The sequence below is a fragment of the Zalophus californianus genome, chromosome 1 (genome assembly GCF_009762305.2).
Source record: "Zalophus californianus isolate mZalCal1 chromosome 1, mZalCal1.pri.v2, whole genome shotgun sequence".
NCBI lineage: Eukaryota > Metazoa > Chordata > Mammalia > Carnivora > Otariidae > Zalophus > Zalophus californianus.
In genome coordinates, this window is record NC_045595.1 from 11,171,664 (window position 1) to 11,193,369 (window position 21,706).

Genomic DNA, 21,706 nt, shown 5'->3' on the forward strand with positions numbered 1-21,706 from the left:
GCATCCCAAAGATTTTGAACAGTTGTGTTTTTATTTTCATTTGATTCCATTTTTTTTTAATATTCTTTAATTTCCTGGTTGACCCATTCATTCTTTGGTAGGATGCTCCTTAGCCTCTATGTATTTGAGTTCTTTCCGACTTTCCTCTTGTGATTGAGTTCTAGTTTCAAAGCATTGTGGTCGGAAAATATGCACGGAACGATCCCCATCTTTTGGTACCGGTTGAGACCTGATGGTGACCCAGGATGTGATCTATTCTGGAGAATGTTCCATGAGCACTAGAGAAGAATGTGTATTCCTTTGCTTTGGGATGGAATGTTCTGAATATATCTGCGAAGTCCATTCAGTCCAGTGTGTCATTTAAAGTCTTTATTTCCTTGTTGATCTTTTGCTCAGATGATCTGTCCATCTCAGTGGATGGGGGATGTTAAAGTCTCCCACTATTATTGTATTGTTGTCAGTGTGTTTCTTTGCTTTTGTTATTAATTGCCGTATATAATTGGCTGCTCGCACGTTCGGGGCATAGATATTTACAATTGTTAGATCTTCTTGTTGGGTAGACCCTTTAAGTAGGATAGAGTGTCCTTCCTCATCTCTTATTACAGTCTTTGTTTTAAAATCTAATTTGTTTGATATAAGGATTTCTACCCCAGCTTTCTTTTGGTGTCCATTAGCATGGTAAATGGTTTTCCACCCCCTCACTTTCAATGTGGGGGTGTCTTTGGGTCTAAAATGAGTCTCTTGCTGACAGCATATGGATGGGTCTTGTTTTTTAATCCAATCTGATAGCCTGTGTCTTTTGATTGGGGCATTAGGCCATTTACATTCAGGGTAACTATTGAAAGGTGTGAATTTAGTGCCACTGTATTGCCTGTAAGATGACTGTTAGTGTATGTTGTCTGTGTTTCTTTCTGATATTTGCTGCTTTTAGGCTCTCTCTTTGCTTAGAGGACCCCTTTCAATTTTTCTTGAGGGCTGGTTTCTTGTTTGCAAATTCCTTTAGTTTTTGTTTGTTCTGGAAGCTTTTGATGTTTCCTTCTATTTTCAATGACAGCCTAGCTGGATATAGTATTCTTGGCTGCATATTTTTCTCGTTTAGTGCTCTGAAGATATCTTGCCAGTCCTTTCTGGCCTGCCAGGTCTCTGTGGATAGGCCTGTTGCTAATCTAATGTTTTTACCATTGTAGGTTACATATCTCTTCTCCCGAGCTGATTTCAGGAATTTTTCTTTGTCATTGAGACTCGTAAGTTTTACTATTAGATGTCGGGATGTTGACCTATTATTATTGATTTTGAGAGGGGTAATCTGTGCCTCCTGGATTTTGATGCCTGTTTCCTTCCTCACATTAGGGAAGTTCTCTGCTATTATTTGCTCCAATATACCTTCTGCCCCTCTCTCTCTTTCTTCTTCTTCTGGGATCCCTATTATTCTAATGTTGTTTCGTCTTTTCGTATCGCTTATCTCTCGAATTCTGCCTTCGTGATCCTGTAGTTGTTCCTCCCTCTTTTTCTCAGCCTCTTTATTTTCCATCATTTGGTCTTCTATATCACTGATTCTCTCTTCTGCCTCATTTATCCTAGCAGTTAGTGCCCCCATTTTTGATTGCACCTCATCAATAGCCTTTTTGATTTCGACTTGGTTAGATTTTAGTTCTCTTCTTTCTCCAGAAAGGGTTTCTCTAATAACTTCCACGCTTTTTTCAAGCCCAGCTAGTATCTTTAAAGTAATGATTCTGAACTCTAGGTCCGACATCGTACTAATGTCCGTATTGAGTAGGTCTCTGGCTGACGGTACTACCTCTTGTTCTTTTTGATGAGGTGATTTTTTTTGTCTTGTCATTTTGTCCAGAGGAGAATAGATGAATGAGAGAACCAAATGCTAACAGGTTTACAACGTCCCCAGCAAATATACTGTATACAAATCAGAAAAGACCTGAAACCAGGGGAAAAGAAAGGGAAAGAAAGAAAAAAGAAAGAGAAAAAAAAATAAAAAAGATAAAAACAAAAACAGAACAATACAAAAAAGGAGAATATGATCAAATATGATCAGGCTAGTGCATAGGTCAGTGCCACACACTAGATTTTGGGCGTATTTTGGTCTGTTAGAAAGAAGTGCCTCCTAAAATTTTAAAGGAAGAAAGACATATATGTACAAAAAAGGGTGATACAATGAAGGGATGGAAGATGACTGTAAAGATGCAAATTATAAAAGATTTTATAAAAGGACTTGATAAGATAAGAAGTTGTTTGAAAAAAGAAATAAGAAGATTTAAGAAAAAAAAAGAAAAAAGAAAAAAGGGAGAGAATGTGATCAGGCAGGAGACTAGAACAGAGCCATACACTAATGATTTAGGGTATATTTTGATCTGTTAGAAGAAACTGTATCTCAAAATTATAAAGAGAGAACAACTTATATATATATATATATATATATATATATATATATATATATATATATATATATATATATATGCCAAAAATAAGGGTAACTACTATGAAGGGATAAAATATGATTCTAAAAATGAAAAATAAAAAAAATTTTTTTTAAAAAAGGGACTGATAAGATGTTGGTTGAAAAAGGGAAAAAGAAAAATAAAAAAAAATCAGTTAAGAAAAATTAACTTTGATGAACTAATGAATCATGGTAAAAAACAAAGCCAAGAATTCTATGTGCAGTACTCCCCTAGCGCTGGAGTTCTCCCGTTCTCCTTGATCAGTAAACTTGGTCTTGGCTTGCTGGCTGTTTGTGCTGATCTTCTGGGGGAGGGGCCTGTTGATGTGGTTTCCAAATGTCTTTGCCAGAGGCGGAATTGCCCCGCCATTGTCGGTCCGGGCTAAGTAAGCTGTTCAGGTTTGATCTCAGGAGATTTTGTTCCCTGCAAGCTCTCGGTACAGCTTTGGAGGACCAGGGCAAAAATGGTGGCCTCCCAATCTCCACCTGGAGGAGCTGAGAACTCAGGGCCCCACTCCTCAGTGCACCCCCAGAGAAAAGCAGTCACTCCCGTCTCCCTGGTCTCCGGCTACACTCCGCGCTCACCCAGCCTGTGACCGAGCGTTGCTATCTCTGGCATCCGACCCGTGTGGAGTCCGCAAACCCAGGAGATCCCTGTGGTGCGTTCCCGCTCCGCTCCTCCCAGGGGAGGGAGGGGAGTCTCCCCGGCTCTGCGGCTTGTTGGGTCCCTGCTGGAGGAGCAGTGGCCCGACTGGGCCACGGGAAACAGTTTATGGCAACCCCGAGCTGAGAGCCCACGCCTCGGCTCCGTCTCTGCAGCCGGCTTCCCTGCTCCGATACCTGGGAGCTCTGCTGCACTTAGGCACCCCCGGTCTTTCTGTGACCCCGAGCGTCCTGATACCACACTGTCCCGGGAGGATTCTACCCCCTGCTTGGCCACTGGTGCGACGTCCCTCCGCGGAGCCAACTTGTAAAGGGTCCGATTTTGTGCTCCGCGGCTCTAGCACTTGCCAGAAGCAGCCGAAGGAGGCCCCCTCCCCCGCCGTCTATCCTCCCGAATATCGCCTTGGATTCACTTCTCCTCACGTCTTACCTTCCAGTAAGTGGTCACTTCTCTGTTCAGAGAGTTGTTGCTACTCTCCTGTTCGATCTCCTGTTGAGTTCGTAGGTGTTCAGAATGGTTTGATCCCTATTCAGCTGAATTCCTGAGACCAGACGAAATCTAGGTCTCCTACTCCTCCGCCATCTTGCTCCAACCGACCTAACCTGGTTTTATCTCCTCTGTCATTCTCTGGATTTCCTAATGTCTCATTTGCTTGAACTCGTTTCTATACGAGTGCATATACATCCACACCGATAAAGAAAAAGACGAACAGTACAGATGAAGTCCCTGCTCCTTTGGTCCTTATGTCACAGTGATAGACAAGAGCACAGTGAGATGAATGTGAGTCCGAGATAATGTCCTCAGATAAGTCACATGAAGAGTATTCAGAGTGGGAGGATAGATTGCCACGGGGTGTGTTGGATTCTACAGAGTCTGGGGAGGTCTTCGCATGTTGGAAAAGAACAGAACAAATAGAGGTAGGTGTGCTCCTGGGACTTGTCAAGAAAGTGACTTAAAACCCAAAGGATAAGATGACAAATAATCACAAAAAGATGTCACATAAGAAAAGTGATAAAGGGGCTCACCTTATCCTCTATGAACCAAACAGAAATCAGTGGGTCAAATAAATATGCAATAGGCACAGAAAAAACAGTTCCCCTCCTAGCTTCTACCTGTTAATAAAAATACCTGATTTTGTGAAGTGTTGGTATATTCTCTTTACTCATTTTTCTCTTGTGGTGTTCAATCTGTGAGGTGTTTTACACCATAAATAACTCACTACCTTTGTCTCTGGGCAATTTATTTTTGCTCTTTTATTATTTTTGGTGGGTATAAATGGGGTAAAACCAGGATTGGATGCCACCAGCACCAAGGAAGCTTTCCTTCCTCATAGTGTCTCAGGACAAATGAGCTGATTAGGTCATTTTACTCTTTATGTCCATCTCATTTCTCCCTCCCTCCATCTCTCTCTCTCTATTGAACATAATTATTTATGTTTCCTTACACACAGGTCAGAAAGTGGCCATTCCAAAATGGAGCCCCAAGATGATTTATCCCTGGAAAGCTATGAATAGGAATTTCTGGAATTCTTATGGGAAAAGTAATATGATGTGTATGCATTCATATCCTAAATAGTGTGTTGCGGTGGGTTGGGGGTGAGAAGGACATAGAGTAAGACATATCAGGAGGACATGGTGTGCTGTGTTGTGTGTATGACACTGTGTGCGTGTGCGTGTGTGTGTGCGCGCGTGTGTGCGCACGTGCATGTGGGCATCTCGATGAGTGCGAGCAGTCCTCCACGCAGGGATACATGGGCTCCTCTATTACAAGGTGACACTTATAATACACAGGCCTAACTCAATCAACAGTTGATACAGAGGAGGGATGTTCAATGGACTGGACCCTATTACAACCAGATCATAAAGTGCAAGAGGTACATACTGTGGATGAAGAACTCCCTGTGTCTTGAACTTAAGCAGCTATGAGGCCATATGGTTCCAGGAAATTCACTGCCACCACCTCTCATCACTCCCTCTTCTCCATTCCCCTCAACACCCTGGCTTCCCTCTGAGCCTTGATTTTTCTGACAGAAGCACTTCCTCAGTGCCTTTGCACTGGCTGTTCCATCTACCAGGAAGACCTCCCATCATCTACCCTCTCTTCCATGAGGTCTCTGTTCAAAGGTCACCTTCTTATCCAGTCTTGACTGAACACCCAACGTAAAACCCCATTCACTCTCTCCTTTAATGTGCTTCTGTTTTTTTTTTCATAGCATCTGTCCATTATTTAATCTTTATATCTGCTTCTTTTCTATCACCATCATTGAATTGTAGGGACTATTGCTTTTCAGCACCCTCTACTTTATGACTAGGAATTTCTGAAACATGGTCGACACTCTATATATTCCTTAAATGCATGAAATGATTTCTTATTTAAACTTTATAATATCTGACCCGTTGGGGAACATCTGATGTTGGGAAGGAAATTCCTAATCAGAGAGGAACTGGGGATACCCTCAAGGGGCCCAAATCCATTCACAAAATATTGAAATTAGTTTCTTGAAATGGAAAATGTAAATTTTAGCATTTCCACAATGTGAGCAATGCCCATTTGTGTGAAAATTAATCATGTTAGTTTCCCCTGTGCTGGTAGTCACCTCCAACAATGGACCCAGGAAACAATACAGGAATTTCAAACTTTCACCTTCTAGGACTATCAGAGGAACCAGAACTGCAGCCCCTCATAATGGGCTCTTCCTTTCCATGTACCTGCTCACTGTATTTGAAAACCTTCTCATCATCCTGACCATCAGCTCTGACTCTCACCTCCACACCCCCATGTACTTCTTCCTCTCCAAACTATCCTTCATAGACATCTGTTTCACCTCCACCACCGTCCCCAAGATGCTGTGGAACATCCAGACTCACAGTAAGGTCATTAACTATGCAGGCTGCCTCAGCCAGATGTATTTTTTCATACTCTTTACAGGAGTAGACATCTTTCTCCTGACTGTGATGGCTTATGACCGCTTTGTGGCCATCTGTCACCCCCTGCACTACATGGTCATCATGAACCCCCAGCTCTGTGGACTGCTGGTTCTGGTGTCCTGGATCATGAGCATCCTGAATTCGTTGTTACAAACCTTAACGGTGTTGCGGCTGTCCTTCTGTACAGAGGTGAAAATCCCCCACTTTTTCTGTGAACTCAATCAGATGATACAACTTGCCTGTTCTGATACTTTTCTTAATACCATGGTGATGTATTTTGCAGCTCTGCTGCTGGCTGGTGCTCCCCTGGCTGGGGTCCTTTACTCTTACTCTAAGATAGTTTCCTCCACCATATGTGGGATCTCATCAGCTCAGGGCAAGTATACAGCATTTTCCACCTGTGCATCTCACCTCTCCATTGTCTCCTTATTTTACTGTACGAGCCCAAGAGTGTACCTTAGCTCTGCTGCTCCCCAGAGCTCCCACTCAAGTGCAGTAGCCTCGGTGATGTACACAGTGGTCACACCCATGCTGAACCCCTTCATCTATAGCCTAAGAAACAAAGACACAAAGAGAGCCCTGATGAGATTCTCTGGGATGGCAGTTCTAAAAGGGCCAATTGTCCAAGGCCTGAAGTGCCCATGATTGCAGGGCAAATGACTTAGAGTCAGAAGTTGTGATTATTTTATGTATATTGTGGAAGTAGAACTTGCTTCCTTACTTTATTTCCTAGAATTTCTATGTTTTCAATTTCAATGTCTCGTACAATATATGGAACTCATTTCTTTAAGATTTGTGATATCTCTGATACCCAAAAGATTTTCCCTTTGTCATTTTCCTATGTCTCAATGTCATTCCTAACTTTGGATGTGAAATATTTGGACATTCTTATCCAAAGGATTACATTAAGCTGTTAAGAATAATTTCTTTGCAAGAGAGCTGAAAAGGAAGATAAACCAGAAAGGAACAGAGACAATATACAGTAACAGTCACCTTATAGGCAATACAATGGCACTAAATTCATACTTGTCAATAGTTACCCTGAATGGAAATGGGCTAAATGCCCCAATCAAAAGACACAGGCTATCAGATTGGATTAAAAAACAAGACCCATCGATATGCTGTCTGCAAGACACTCATTTTAGACCCAAAGACACCCCCACATTGAAAGGGAGGGGGTGGAAAACCATTTACCATGCTAATGGACACCAAAAGAAAGCTGGGGTGGAAATCCTTATATCAGACAAATTAGATATTAAATCAAAGACTGTAATAAGAGATGAGGAAGGACACTCTATCCTTTTAAAGGGTCTATCCAACAAGAAGATCTAACAATTGTAAATATCTATGCCCCTAACATGGGAGCAGCCAATTATATACGGCAATTAATAACAAAAGCAAAGAAACACATCGACAACAAAACAATATTAGTAGGGGACTTTAACACCCCCCGACTGAAATGGACAGATCATCTAAGCAAAAGATCAACAAGGAAATAAAGACTTTAATTGACACACTGGACCAAATGGACTTCACAGACATATTCAGAACATTCCATCCCAAAGCAACGGAATACACATTCTTCTCTAGTGCCCATGGAACAACCTCCAGAATTGATCACATCCTAGGTCACAAATCAGGTCTCAACAGGTACCAAAAGATTGGGATCATTCCCTGCATATTTTCAGACCACAGTGCTTTGAAACTAGAACTCAATCACAAGAGGAAAGTCAGAAGGAACTCAAATACATGGAGGCTAAAGAGCATCCTACTAAAGAATGAATGGGTCCACCAGGAAATTAAAGAAGAATTAAAAAAATTTATGGAAACAAATGAAAGTGGAAACACAACTGTTCAAAATCTTTGGGATGCAGCAAAGGCAGTCCTAAGAGGAAAGTATAGACCAATACAAGCCTTTCGTAAGAAACAAGAAAGGACTCAAATACACAACCTAATCCTACACCTAAAGGAGCTGGAGAAAGAACAGCAAATAAAGCCTAACCCCAGCAGGAGAAGAGAAATAATAAAGGTCAGAAGAGAAATAAATGAAATGGAAACCAACAGATCAACGAAACTAGGAGCTGGTTCTTTGAAAGAATTAACAAGATTAATAAACCCCTGGCCAGACTGCTCAAAAAGAAAAGAGAAATGACCCAAATCAACAAAATCATGAATGAAAGAGGAGAGATCACAACCAACACCAAAGAAATACAAACAATTATAAGAACATGTTATGAGCAGCTCTATGCCAGCAAATTAGATAACCTGGAAGAAATGGGTGAATTCCGAGAGATGTATCAGCTACCAAAACTGAACCAGGAAGAAATAGAAAACCTGAACAGACCTATAACCACTAAGGAAATTGAAGCAGTCATCAAAAATCTCCCAACAAACAAAAGCCCAGGGCTAGATGGCATCCCAGGGGAATGCTACCAAACATTTCAAGAAGAATTAATACCTATTCTTCTGAAACTGTTCCAAAAAATAGAAACGGAAGGACACTTCCAAACTCGTTTTATGAGGCCACCATCACCTTGATCTCCAAAACAGACAAAGACCCCATCAAAAAGGAGAATTACCGACCAATATCCTTGATGAACATGGATGCAAAAATTCTCACCAAAATACTAGCCAATAGGATCCAAAAATACATTAAAAGGATTATTCACCACAACCAAGTAGGATTTATCCCTGGGCTGTAAGCTTGGTTCAACATCTGCAAATCAATCAATGTGATACAATCTATTAACAAAAGAAAGAACAAGAATCATATGATCCTCTCAATAGATGCAGAAAAAGCTTTTGACAAAGTACAGCATTCTTTCTTGATCAAACTCTTCAGAGTATAGGGATAGAGGGTACATACCTCAATATCATAAAAGCCATCTGTGAAAAACCTACAGAGAATATCATTCTCAATGGGGAAAAACTGAGACCTTTCTCCCTAAGGTCAGGAATGCGGCAGAGATGTCCACTCTCAGCACTGCTATTCAACATAGTATTAGAAGTCCTAGCCACAGCAATCAGACAACAAAAAGAAATCAAAGGCATCCAAACCGGTAAAGAGGAAGTCAAACTCTCACTCTTTGCAGATGATATGATACTGTATGTGGAAAACCCAAAAGACTGCACCCCAGAACTGCTAGAACTCATACAGGAATTCACTAAAGTGGCAGGATATAAAATCAATGCACAGAAATCAGTGGCATTCCTATACACCAACAAGACAGAAGAAAGAGAAATTAAGGAGTCGGTCCCATTTACAATGGCACCCAAAACCATGAGATACCTAGGAATAAATCTAACCAAAGAGGCAAAGGATCTGTACTCACAAAAGTATAAAATACTCATGAAAGAAATTGAGGAAGACACAAAGAAATGGAAAAACGTTCCATGCTCATGGACTGGAAGAGCAAACATTGTGAAGATGTCAATGCTACCTAGAGCAATCTACACATTCAACGCAATCCCCATCAAAATACCATCAACTTTTTTCATCGAAATGGAACAAATAATCCCAAAATTTGTATAGAACCAGAAAAGACCCCGAATAGCCAGAGGAATGTTGAAAAAGAAAAGCAAAGCTGGCGGCATCACAATTCCGGACTTCCGGCTCTATTACAAAGCTGTCATCATCAAGACAGTATGGTACTGGCACAAAAACAGACACATAGATCAATGGAACAGAATAGAGAGCCCAGAAATGGACCCTCAACTCTATGGTCAACTCATCTTTGACAAAGCAGGAAAGAATGTCCAATGGCAAAAAGACAGTCTCTTCAACAAATGGTCTTGGGAAAATTGGACAGCCACATGCAGGAGAATGAAACTGGACCATTTCCTTACACCACACACAAAAATAGACTCCAAACTTTGAAAGACCTAAACGTGAGACAGAAGTCCATCCAAATCCTAAAGGAGAACACAGGTAGCAACCTCTTCGACCTCAGCCACAGCAGTTTCTTCCTAGAAACATCACCAAAGGCAAGGGAAGCCAGGGCAAAAATGCACTATTGGGATTTCATCAAGATAAAAAGCTTTTGCTCAGCAAAAAAACGATCCACAAAACCAAAAGACAACCCACAGAATGGGAGAAAATATTTGCAAATGACATATCAAGATACGGGGCTAGTATCCAAAATCTATAAAGAACTTATCTAACTCAACACCCAAAGAACAAATAATCCACTCAAGAAATGGGCAGACGACATGAACAGACATTTTTCCAAAGAAGACATCCAAATGGCAAACAGACACATGAAAAAGTGCTCAACATCACTCAGCATCAGGGAAATCCAAATCAAAACCTCCATGAGATATCACCTCCCACCAGTCAGAATGGCTAAAATTAACATGTCAGGAAACGACAGATGTTGGCGGGGATGTGGAGAAAGGGGAACCCTCCTACACTGTTGGTGGGAATGCAAGCTGGTGCAACCACTCTGGAAAACAGTATGGAGGTTCCTCAAAATTTGAAAATAGAGCTACCATATGACCCAGCAATTGCACTACTGGGTATTTACCCCAAATATACAAATGTAGGGATCCGAAGGGGTACGTGCACCCCAATGTTTATAGCAGCAATGTCCACAATAGCCAAACTGTGGACAGAGCCAAGATGTCCATCGACAGATGAATGGATAAAGAAGAGTTGGTATATATATATATATATATATATATATATATATATATATACACAATGGAATATTATGCAGCCATCAAAAGGAATGAGATCTTGCCATTTGCAATGATGTGGATGGAACTGGAGGGTGTTATGCTGAGTGAAATAAGTCAATCAGAGAAAGACATGTATCATATGACCTCACTGATATGAGGAATTCTTAATCTGAGGAAACAAACTGAGGGTTGCTGGAGTGGGTGTGGGGTTGAAGGGATGGGGTGGCGGGGTGATAGATATTGGGGAGGGTATGTGCTATGGTGAGCGCTGTGAATTGTGCAAGAATGTTGAATCACAGACCTGTACCTCTGAAACAAATAATTCGATATATTTAAGAAAAAAAAAGAAGAAGATAGCAGGAGGGGAAGAATGAAGGGGTGAAATCAGAGTGGGAGACGAACCATGAGACATGATGGACTCTGAAAAACAAACTGAGCGTTCTAGAGGGGAGGGGGGTGCGGGGATGTGTTAGCCTGGTGATGGGCATTAAAGAGGGCACGTTCTGCATGGAGCACTGGGTGTTATACACAAACAATGAATCATGGAACACTACATCAAAAACTAATGATGTAATGAACGGTGATTAACATCACAATAAAAAATTTAAAGAAATGGTAAAAAAAAATAGGTGGTTTCCTTGGTTCTAAGATTGCAAGTTTTACTATTACATGCTGTAGGGCCTTTTTCTGTTTTCCTTGATCTAGAGAAGGGTCCTGTCTGCCTCTAGGACATGAATGTTTGTTTCATTCCCCAGATTAGGAAAGTTCTCAGCTACAGTTTGTTCAAATATGTCTTCTAGTCCTTCTCTCACCCCACCCCTCAGGGATCCCAATAATTCTGACATTGGAACTTTTCATGGCATCACTTATTTCTCTAATTCTGTTTTCATGGATTTTAAGCTGTTTTTCCCAGGCCTCATCTTTTTCCTTCTTTTCCATCAATTGGTCTTCTAGATCACTAATTCTTCCTTCTGCCTTGTTTAACCTATCCTGACATCATATCATGACTTGCGGTGAAATAAGGAGTCACATGCTCAACCAACTGAGCCACCCAGGCACCCCTAGAAATGTAAGTTTTAAAAGAAACTAAGGGGCGCCTGGGTGGCTTAGTCACTAAGCGTCTGCCTTCAGCTCAGGTCATGATCCCAGGGTCCTGGGATGGAGCCCCGCATCGGACTCCCTGCTCAGCAGGAAGCCTGCTTCTCCTTCTCCCACTCCCCCTGCTTGTGTTCCCTCTCTCTGTCTCTCCTCTGTCAAAAAGTAAATAAAATGTTTAAATAAATAAATAAATAAATAAATAAATAAAAGAAACTAAGAGCTTATGGTACAAAGGATAGCTGTAGGAGTAAGAATAGGTTAGGCATGGAGCTATCTGAAACAACAGTCTGAAACACAATGACAATCTAAAACTAAGTTTCTAGACAGGTATAAAATAGTATTAATGTAATGAGATCAACCTGGGTCACTTATTCAAGATTAAAGTGCTAAAGACTTGAAAACAGGGGTGCCCGTCTGGCTCAGTCAGTAGAAGTACAGCTCCTGATTTTGGGCTTGTGAGTTTGACCCCCACATTGGGCCTACAGATTATGTTTAAAAAACAAAAATTAGAAATAAAAGAATATAACAAAAAAGTGGATAGGCAGCATTATGTAAAGTGATGCTTTCATCTCATGTAGAGATATATTACTTCATATTTGTTTAGGAAGAAAAGGTGAATGTTAGTCAAATGATAAAGAATACCTTTCAAATGAGGGCTTCCAGTGACGTGACTTTGAGAAATAGATCTAATCACAAAATACCAAAAGATACAATAAGGAATAAAAGAAATGTGAAGATAGGTTGGAAATATGTGTAAATGGTGATTTATTTATTCAAAAGATTCAGAAGAACTTTCTACACTTAAACATGCAAGAAGGGGGAGAAAAATATGACCAAATGATAGGTTTGAGCGCAAGAATGTATTAACTTTCCTACTACCCTCAAATACATACACATACATAAAGGAACGGAAGGTTAAATGGCAAAGTTGATGGAAAAACTCCAATTCTTATGTTTGAAAAATGCAATCAACAACAGGAATATAAACAATCCAAACCCAACAAACAAAGCACAAAAGTGACCCTGACAATTTACAATAGAGAAAGCAAATGTCTTAGAAACTCACAAATAAATACTGGCCAGTAAGGAAATAATTGCAATGTAAAGCTTTTTTCATATACCACTTTCACATATAAATTTTTTTTAAAAAAATTGATTTGAATGTCCAGCAAAGAAAAGGACTGTGAAATGTACGTCTTATGATCCACTGGTCTGGATCTTTCTCACCAATATGGGAACATACTCAAATTGCCCCTGGCTTAAAAGAGTAAAAGGAATGCCCTCTCTTGACTGCTTATCCCTCCTGGCTAATGCCCTATATCTCTATTCCCTTTATTCACAAAGATTCTTGGACTTGTGTCTTACTCCTACTGGGACCACTCTCTGCCACCCATCACCACTCTTCCATCACCACTAGTTAATCCTCAACAATCTCCCCTGCATGGCTGATTTGAATGTTTACTTTTCTTTCTAGGACCATAGATAAATATATTCATTAGTTAATCCAGCAAGCTAACAACCACAGTGATGTCCACGATGTTCATATGAAGTTATGTTTAGAATCCCACATTACCTTCAGAAATAAGGAATGTGATGCTCAGAAAGCTGAAATTTTTAGTAATTACCTAACAAAGCAGTTAAAACTTATGTACAGGCTTATTGTGTATAAATCATACACAAATAGAAGCTTGAACTATGTACTTTTCATTTTTGTGTAGGTCCTTTAATTCACCAAAGTGTATGCAGGTTATTGTGTATAATTTTACATTAATGATTTAATTCAGTGGAACAAACCTAATGGTACATGTCTATGGGTAGGATCTAGAGCACATGTAGCTGACTCTCACTTAAGAGGGATGGGAGGTAGCACTTCTAATGGGGAAGAAAGCCAAGTGTTAATACGGATGTATGAACAATGGAATGAAATTTAAGTAATTCACATGATAAACCAATTTTTTATAAATAGAAGATTAGCCTACATTTGGAAATGTAGTAATAAGAGCCCATAAAGTTGCTGAGACAGAAGAGCACTACAGCCACACACAACACTATGGTTTAGCCTTAGAAAAAGTGTGTAGAGATTCACACCTGACTCCAGATCCATGAGAAGCCCAGGAGAGATCAGAAACAAGTCCCAGCATATAATTCCATTTGATTGTAAAGGTATTATGATATCCCATTTGACAAGGACAGTCTGTTACACAGTAAGAACTGACTGACACAATAATCAAGTGAACAGAACTGAGACAATTACAACTTGTGCTCCTTTTTACTTATGGCTTATCTGACCTTAAGGAGAGCAGTCATGATCATTCTGTTATTCAAGTTTATTTCCAATGACTTTATGAACAAGTGACTCTATGTGGGCTCCCTTCTGGGTAACTGAGAGAGTTTGAAGGACATGCACATTTGTGCAGAAGAACTGGTGATCCTGTACCACATGATCAGCAGGACATCCAGCTCTCCTGTGAAGCATCCTCTGATCATGCAGGTGGAAGAGATTTCTGAGCAGGAAGGAGGTATGAAATGGCTAATGCTGATATTGTCCACTTGCCACCCCTTAGTATTTGAGACAAATACTAGGAAAAGGGAGTTATTTCATGGAACAAGATAGAGTCATATTAGCAGGTAGCAGTGGAAATTTTCAATTAGAAACAGGAATATAACTGTGATAAAACTTAGAAGACATTAAGCAATCCTTCACCTCAAAGAATAAACCCCCTCAGTTGTGGACACCAATTATCTATGCTTCAGTAAATAGATGCACACCATGAAAAGGAAATATTTTGGATAGTAATAAAGTTGGTGGCTTGAAATGTTGCACCCTCACAGTTCTTAAATATTTTTACTTTTTTAATGCCAGTATAATTAGCATACAGTGTTATATTAGCTTCAGGTGTACAATATAGTGATTCAGGAATTCTATAGATTACTCATTGGTCCTCACGATAAGTGTACTCTTTTTTTATTAAGGTTGTATTGTTTATTTATTTATTTATTTGAGAGAAGGGCAGTGTGGGGAGGGGCAGAGGGAGAGAGGATCTGGAGCTGACTCCGTGTTTGGGAGGAGCCTGATGCAGGGCTTGAGCTCATAACCCTGATATCATGACTTGAGCCGAAACCAGGAGTCAGATGCCAAATCAACTGAGCCACTCATGAGCCCCTTGATAAGTGTACCCTTAAACCCCTTCACCTATTTCACCCATCCTCCTGTCCACCTCCCCTCTGGCAAACACCACTTTATTCTCCGTATTGAAGATACGTTTTCCTCCGTTTTGTTTGTTTGTTTGTTTGTTTGCCTCTTTTTTTCTTTGTTTAGTTTCTTGAATCCCACCTGTGAGTGAAATCACATGTTATTTGCCTTTCTCTGACTGCCTTATTTCACTTAGCATTATACTCTTTATACCCATCCATGTTGCAAATGGCTACATCAAAACAAAAAGTTCCTGCACAGCAAAAGAAACAGTCAACAAAACAAAAACACAACCTACTTAATGGAAGAGGATACTTCCAAATGATATATAAGACATCCAGATGACCAAAAGACACAGGAAAAACACTCAACAACACTCATCATCAGGGAAATGTAAATCAAAATCACAATGAGATATCACCTCACACCTGTCAGAATGACTAAAATCTACAGCACAGGAAACAACAGATGTGGGCAAGGATGTGGAGAAAGGGGAATGCTTTTGTACTATTGATAGGAAAGCAAACTGGTGCAGCCACTCAGAAAACAGAGTGGAGATTCCTAAAAATTAAAAATAGACCTACTCTATGATCTAGGGATCCCACTACTGAGTATTTACTCCCCAAAAAATGCATCCACCTATTTCTGGTCATCTCTGACACTAAGAACATATCAAGTCAATCCATTTATTCAAATTTGTATTTCCATGCAGACTCCACTGGGAAACATATGTTTGCTAATCAGTGTTTGCCAGTGTCCGTGATAGGCTTTCTGGACACCTAGGTGAATAATAGAATAAAACAAGGAGACTAGTTTTAAAGCACAATAGCATGTTTGTAGAGAAAGTGCCTGACATGAAGCTTTTGATTTCTGAAGCATGCATTTCAAGGACAACCATGTTGAATAAACATATTGTCAGGTGTGTGACAATTACCAGATAAGCAGTCAGGCTGTCCCCAGCCACGAAGTATCTCTTCAGAAAGAACTGGGTAACCTCAATACTGAACCAGTAGTGACCCTGCTTTCCCTTTCCCTGCCAGAATTTCACTCTTATGTTTTAAACTGGTCAATAAAGAGTGAACCTAGGAACCCCTAGCCACTCTGCCCATGGACCTCAATAAAGGCAGGGCCCCCAGTTCTGGCTTTCTCTCTCTTGTTCTGAATCTCTGACCCTCTGCACTTTCTGACACTGCTCTCCAGGACCTGTGAGTATAAACCTGGTTTTGTTAGAGTTCTTTGATGGGCACTGCTGAGGCATGTCTTGCAATCACAATAAGAACCCAAGGGCTGGGTTGGTGATTCCGGAAGAAACAAGTGCGCGGCGTGAACATGGGGAAGCAAAAGAAAACCAGAAAGTGTGCGACCATGAAGCGAACGCTTAGTCTCCGAGATCAGAGGCTTAAAGAGAAGGACAGATTAAAACCTAAAAAGAAAGAAAAGAAAGATCCCAGTGCGCTCAAGGAAAGAGAAGTCCCCCAACATCCTTCCTGCTTATTCTTCCAATATAACACACAGCTGGGCCCACCTTACCACATCCTGGTTGATACCAACTTTATCAACTTTTCCATTAAAGCGAAACTTGACTTAGTACAGTCAATGATGGACTGTCTGTATGCCAAGTGTATCCCTTGTATAACTGACTGTGTAATGGCTGAAATTGAAAAACTGGGGCAAAAGTATCGAGTGGCTCTAAGGATTGCCAAGGATCCAAGATTTGAACGATTACCATGCACACACAAAGGAACCTATGCAGATGACTGCTTAGTACAGAGAGTAACTCAGCACAAGTGTTACATTGTGGCCACAGTTGACCGGGACCTTAAAGGAAGAATCCGGAAGATCCCTGGAGTTCCCATCATGTACATTTCTAACCATAGGTACAACATTGAGCGGATGCCAGATGATTATGGAGCCCCTCGGTTCTAATTCTTAAAAGATAGAGTTCCTCTGCCTTCCTTTACCAACTTTTTCTGTTGCCAGTTCATATTAGCAATATGCTGTAGCATGAATTATTCTTCTTACTCATTTGCTCTGTTATGAGCTGACTGTAGTTAAATACACTCACTTTTTGATGTTTTGAAATTGATATTTTGTATCATTTTAAATATTGTTGCATCTTTTTATAAATCAGATGATTGCTCATATTAAAAAAAAAAAAAAAAGAACCCAAGGGCTGGTACAGCCACAGCAGAGCCTCTGGTCAGGGAAGCATCTGTGGGAATGTCCAGAAGCACAGGGGTGCAGGGGAGTGCCCAGGCTTTCCTAGTCTGAGCATCGCTGTCAGTAGCCTGAGACCTAATGGGAACAGTGTTAGAGTCCACATTCTCAGGAAGAGGAGTGAAGGTAGTGATGTAAAAAGACTGACAGAATCAAGGTGAAAACTGGGGTTTTGTATTTTCCTCTACAAAAAAGTTATGTGAAGGGCTTAGTGGCCAAGGTAGTTTCTTCCATATGAAGAATACAGCTCATGATTATTCTTTTGGGAAATCTAGGGAAAATTTACTTGGCATGGTATGTCATTTGAAATGAAATTAGCCCGGTGATGGATATTAAGGAGGGCACGTACTGCATGGAGCACTGGGTGTTATACGAAAACAATGAATTGTGGATCACCACATCAAAAACTAATGATGTGAGGCGCCTGGGTGGCTCAGTCATTAAGTGTCTGCCTTCGGCTCAGGTGATGATCCCAGGGTCCTGGGATCGAGCCCCACATCGGGCTCCCTGCTCCGCGGGAGGCCTGCTTCTCCCTCTCCCACTCCCCTTGCTTGTGTTCCCTCTCTCGCTGTGTCTTTGTCAAATAAATAAATAAAATCTTAAAAAAAAAAACTAATGATGTATTGTATGGTGACTAACATAACATAATAAAATAAAATTAAAAAAATAAAAATTGTAGTACATCTGCTGTTGCTGGGGAAAAAAAAGAAATGAAATAAGTTTGAAGAAATTAGAATGTGGACTCTAACACTGTTCCCATGTAAGATACAGAAATTTCCAGGCACTTGTAATTGAAATTTGGGGAAAACATTGGAACATATGAAAACGGACAAAGTGGAATACTGTCTACATCAGATAGAACAGAAGGTTAAAAAGGGAGTTACTTAAATGTGTGGAAAAGTTGAATTCAAACAATTGGAAATTCCAGGAAATAAATAGAAGGTGCAGATTCCACTTCCCTAGTCAGATCGAAAACTAGCAGTTCCTGGCTCTGAAGCTGTGAGCCTTGCAATCATGGACCCTTCTTCAGCCCCAGGACGATGGGCCCTTACATCACTGGAACCCCAACAATTCTTTTCAGAGCCCTCTTTATGTCTCTGTTCCTCAGGCTGTAGATGAAGGGGTTCAGCATGGGCGTCACCACTGTGTACATCACCGAGGCTACTGCACTTGAGTGGGAGGTCTGGGGAGCAGCAGAGCTAAGGTACACTCCTAGAATTGTACAATAAAACAAGGAGACAACGGAGAGGTGAGATGCACAGGTGGAAAATGCCTTATACTTGCCCTGAGCTGATGAGATCCCACATATGGAGGAAACTATCTTAGAGTAAGAGAAAAGGATCCCAGCGAGGGGACCACCACCCAGCAGCACAGTTGCAAAATACATCACCATGTCGTTAAGAAAGGTGTCAGAACAGGCCAGTTGGACCACCTGATTGATTTCACAGAAAAAGTGGGAGATTTCCACATCTGTACAAAAGGACAGCAACAACACCGTTAAGCTTTCTAATAAGGAATTCAGGACACTCATCACCCAGACCACCAGAACGAGCAGTATGCAGTAGGAAGGTTTCATGATAACCGTGTAGTGCAGGGGGTGACAGATGGCCACAAACCTGTCATAGGCCATTACAGCCAGGAGAAAGTCATCGAATCCAGCAAAGAGTATGAAAAAGTACATCTGCGTGAGGCAGCCGGCATAGGTGATGACTTTGCTCTGAGCCTGGATGTTCCACAGCATCTTGGGGACGGTGGTGGAGGTGAAACAGATGTCTACAAAGGACAGGTTGGCGAGGAAGAAGTACATGGGGGTGTGGAGATGGGAGTCTGAGCTGACGGCCAGGATGATGAGCAGGTTTCCAAACACAGTGATCAGGTACATGGAGAAGAAAAGCCCAAATATGACTGGCTGCAATTCCGGTTTCTCTGATAATCCCAGAAGAAGAAACTCTGAAATTCCTGAATCATTTCCTGATTCCACATGGTGGAGGCGACTACCAGGAAACAAAAAATAACATGACGAATTTTCTCAATAATGAACATTACAAATACCATTGAAATTCTATTTTTATTTTACATTCACAGTCAATATCCACAGTTTTCTATAGAAATTGTCCCCTGTCAGGAACCCCCATCCCGGCTCTGAATAGGAATGGGCATCCCACACATGGCCTTTCCCCCAAGTACTCATGTATTCTATACTTTTAATGAGAAATTCTGTCACACGTTTGAGGAATAAACTTGAGTACTGACTAACCTCCAGGCAAAGAATATAGGTGTCAGGAAACAAGTCTGCACAGTTTAGTGATGGAGAAGGTAAGCAGATAAAAGATCAGATAGAATATCAGAAGGTGACCTGTACTATGAAGAAAAAGCCAGTAAATGGAAAGAGAGCATGGAGGTGTTATTTTTTACTGGTTGCTTGGGTAGGCCAGCACACATTTTTTTATTTAAATTCAATTAGCCAACTTATTAGTTTCAGATGTAGTGTTCAATAATTTATCAGTTGCGTATAACACCCAGTGCTCATCACAACACATGCCCTCCTTAATACCCATCACCAATTACCCCATCGCCCCACCCACCACCCCTCCAGCAACGCTGTTTGTTTCCTAAAGTCAAGAGTCTCCCATGGTTTTTCTCCCTCTCTGATGACTTCCCATTCAGTTTTCCCTCCCTTCCCCTATGATCCTATGTGCTGTTTCTTACACTCCACATGAGTGAAACCAGCACACATTTACACAGAGGCCTCAGGAAGAGACAGAAGGAGACACAAGGTTATCTGAGGAAGTGTGTGCCCATCAGAGGGAACAGCCCTGCAAAGGCTCTCAGAAAAGACTTGCTTTTTTTCAAAATCAATTTTTAAAAAAATTTGAGTGTGGTTGACTCACAATGTTACATTAGTTTTGGGTGTACAACACAGTGATTCAGCAAGTTTAAACATTACCCCGTGCTCACCACCTGTGGAGTTTCTAACTGTCACCACACAACGTTATATAATATTGACTCTATTGCCTGGGCTGTGCCTTTTATTTCCCTGACCCATTCAGTCCTTAACTGGAAGCCTGTATCTCCCACTCCCCTTCACCATTCCGCTTTCCATTTGTTCATTTATTGGTTGAAAAATCACTATTCTCACCTCCAGTCACAATAATAAAGCAAACAGGGATACAAGGCAAGCTGCTGATATCAGACTGTCTTTCCCCAAAAAATGTAAAACGGCATCCAAATTCCAGGAGCCAAGTCTCCTATGAGCATGTAATCATGGGTCTCCCTTTGAATAGGATCATTTTGTGTCCAGTAGTTAAACAAAAAATCAGTTCCAAAGTCTTTGAGGAATAAAAATAGGGAGACAGATCTAATAAGCTCAGGTAGCCCCTAGAGATGGTGAGGAGGAGCAAACGTCCTTGGTTCTGGCAACACTCCAACCCCAGTTACAGCGCCTTGATGCCCAAAATAATAAAGCAGCAAGAAGCAGTTTCTCCAAAAGAAAAAGTAGGGATGTCTTTATGTTATCAAGACATCTGACCCATTGAACATCCCACCGGAATAACAAGCAAAGGGAAGACACCCACAATTCACAAAAAGAAATACACACAGTACAACAAAAGTGGGGGATTTTAAAAGATTATTTGCTAAAAAAAAAAAAAACTTTTCTAAACGATGTAAAATGCAAAAGTTTTATAATCAGAAACTTGGGTTTTGAATTTTGGATCTATGTATATTTGCTATTTGAATTTGGAGGGCCAACCAAACTGTCCTAAATGTTAATATCCTCCCCGAAATAGGAGGTCTCGAGGTGTCCTTCCTGCTAAGGTGGTTGACAGATTTAGTGAATATATGAAAAGACCTTAGCCTAGTTCCCACCTGTTGATAATGAATGCTTATCACTGGTGATGAGATCTGGCTACTTTCTCTTCTTTCAATGTCCCCATCGCTTCCCAACCTCTTGGGTCCCCAGTTCCACAGCCTTATTTCAGTCCCTTGTCATCTCTACACCTACCACAGGGGGCGCCCTCTAGCCAATATTCACATTTACCCAGAATGCTCTTTCTATATTGCAGTTAAGTTACTGTCCAACTCTCCACCTTAACCCTTTCCAGGTGACTCCCTACTGGAGACTGAACCCCAAATTCCATAGCTTCCAGCTTTTGGCTGGCCTCCCCTGACCCACACCAGCTTCCCACTCACGCTGCCTCACACACATCGATCTCACAAACATTGAACCTGAGCTGTAGCTTCACCTGAAGCCCTAGTCTCCAGGCTGAGCCGCCATACACCGGCTGCCCTGATCTATTTGGGATTATTCACCTCCTATCTTCAAATCCCATCGCCTCTTTCAGACTGCAAAGTGTCATCTCCTTCATGAATTTGTTTTTGCTTTGTTTTGTATTTTAATGTTCCCCCAGAAAAAGGACACTTTCTCTTGCAATAATTTGGATGGAGGGATTATCACTGTGTAACTTTTATTTAATTCC

The 21,706-nt window shown here is 41.0% G+C and overlaps 3 protein-coding genes across 3 annotated transcripts; 2 read left to right on the plus strand and 1 right to left on the minus strand.

Moving 5' to 3' along the window:
• Window positions 1–5,720: 5,720 nt before the first annotated feature.
• Window positions 5,721–6,688, plus strand: LOC118356810 (olfactory receptor-like protein OLF4). Its single transcript, XM_035726601.1, is given in 2 exon segments — window positions 5,721–5,799; window positions 5,802–6,688. Coding segments are annotated over 2 exon segments (966 nt in total).
• Window positions 6,689–16,340: 9,652 nt separating this feature from the next.
• LOC118357206 (rRNA-processing protein FCF1 homolog) lies at window positions 16,341–17,027 on the plus strand. Its single transcript, XM_035728620.1, has one exon. The coding sequence runs from the start codon at window positions 16,341–16,343 to the stop codon at window positions 16,935–16,937; it is 597 nt and encodes a 198-aa protein (XP_035584513.1). The 3' UTR covers window positions 16,938–17,027.
• Window positions 17,028–18,276: 1,249 nt separating this feature from the next.
• LOC118357207 (olfactory receptor 7A10-like) lies at window positions 18,277–19,212 on the minus strand. Its single transcript, XM_035728622.1, has one exon. The coding sequence runs from the start codon at window positions 19,108–19,110 to the stop codon at window positions 18,277–18,279; it is 834 nt and encodes a 277-aa protein (XP_035584515.1). The 5' UTR covers window positions 19,111–19,212.
• Between the last annotated feature and the right edge of the window lie 2,494 nt (window positions 19,213–21,706).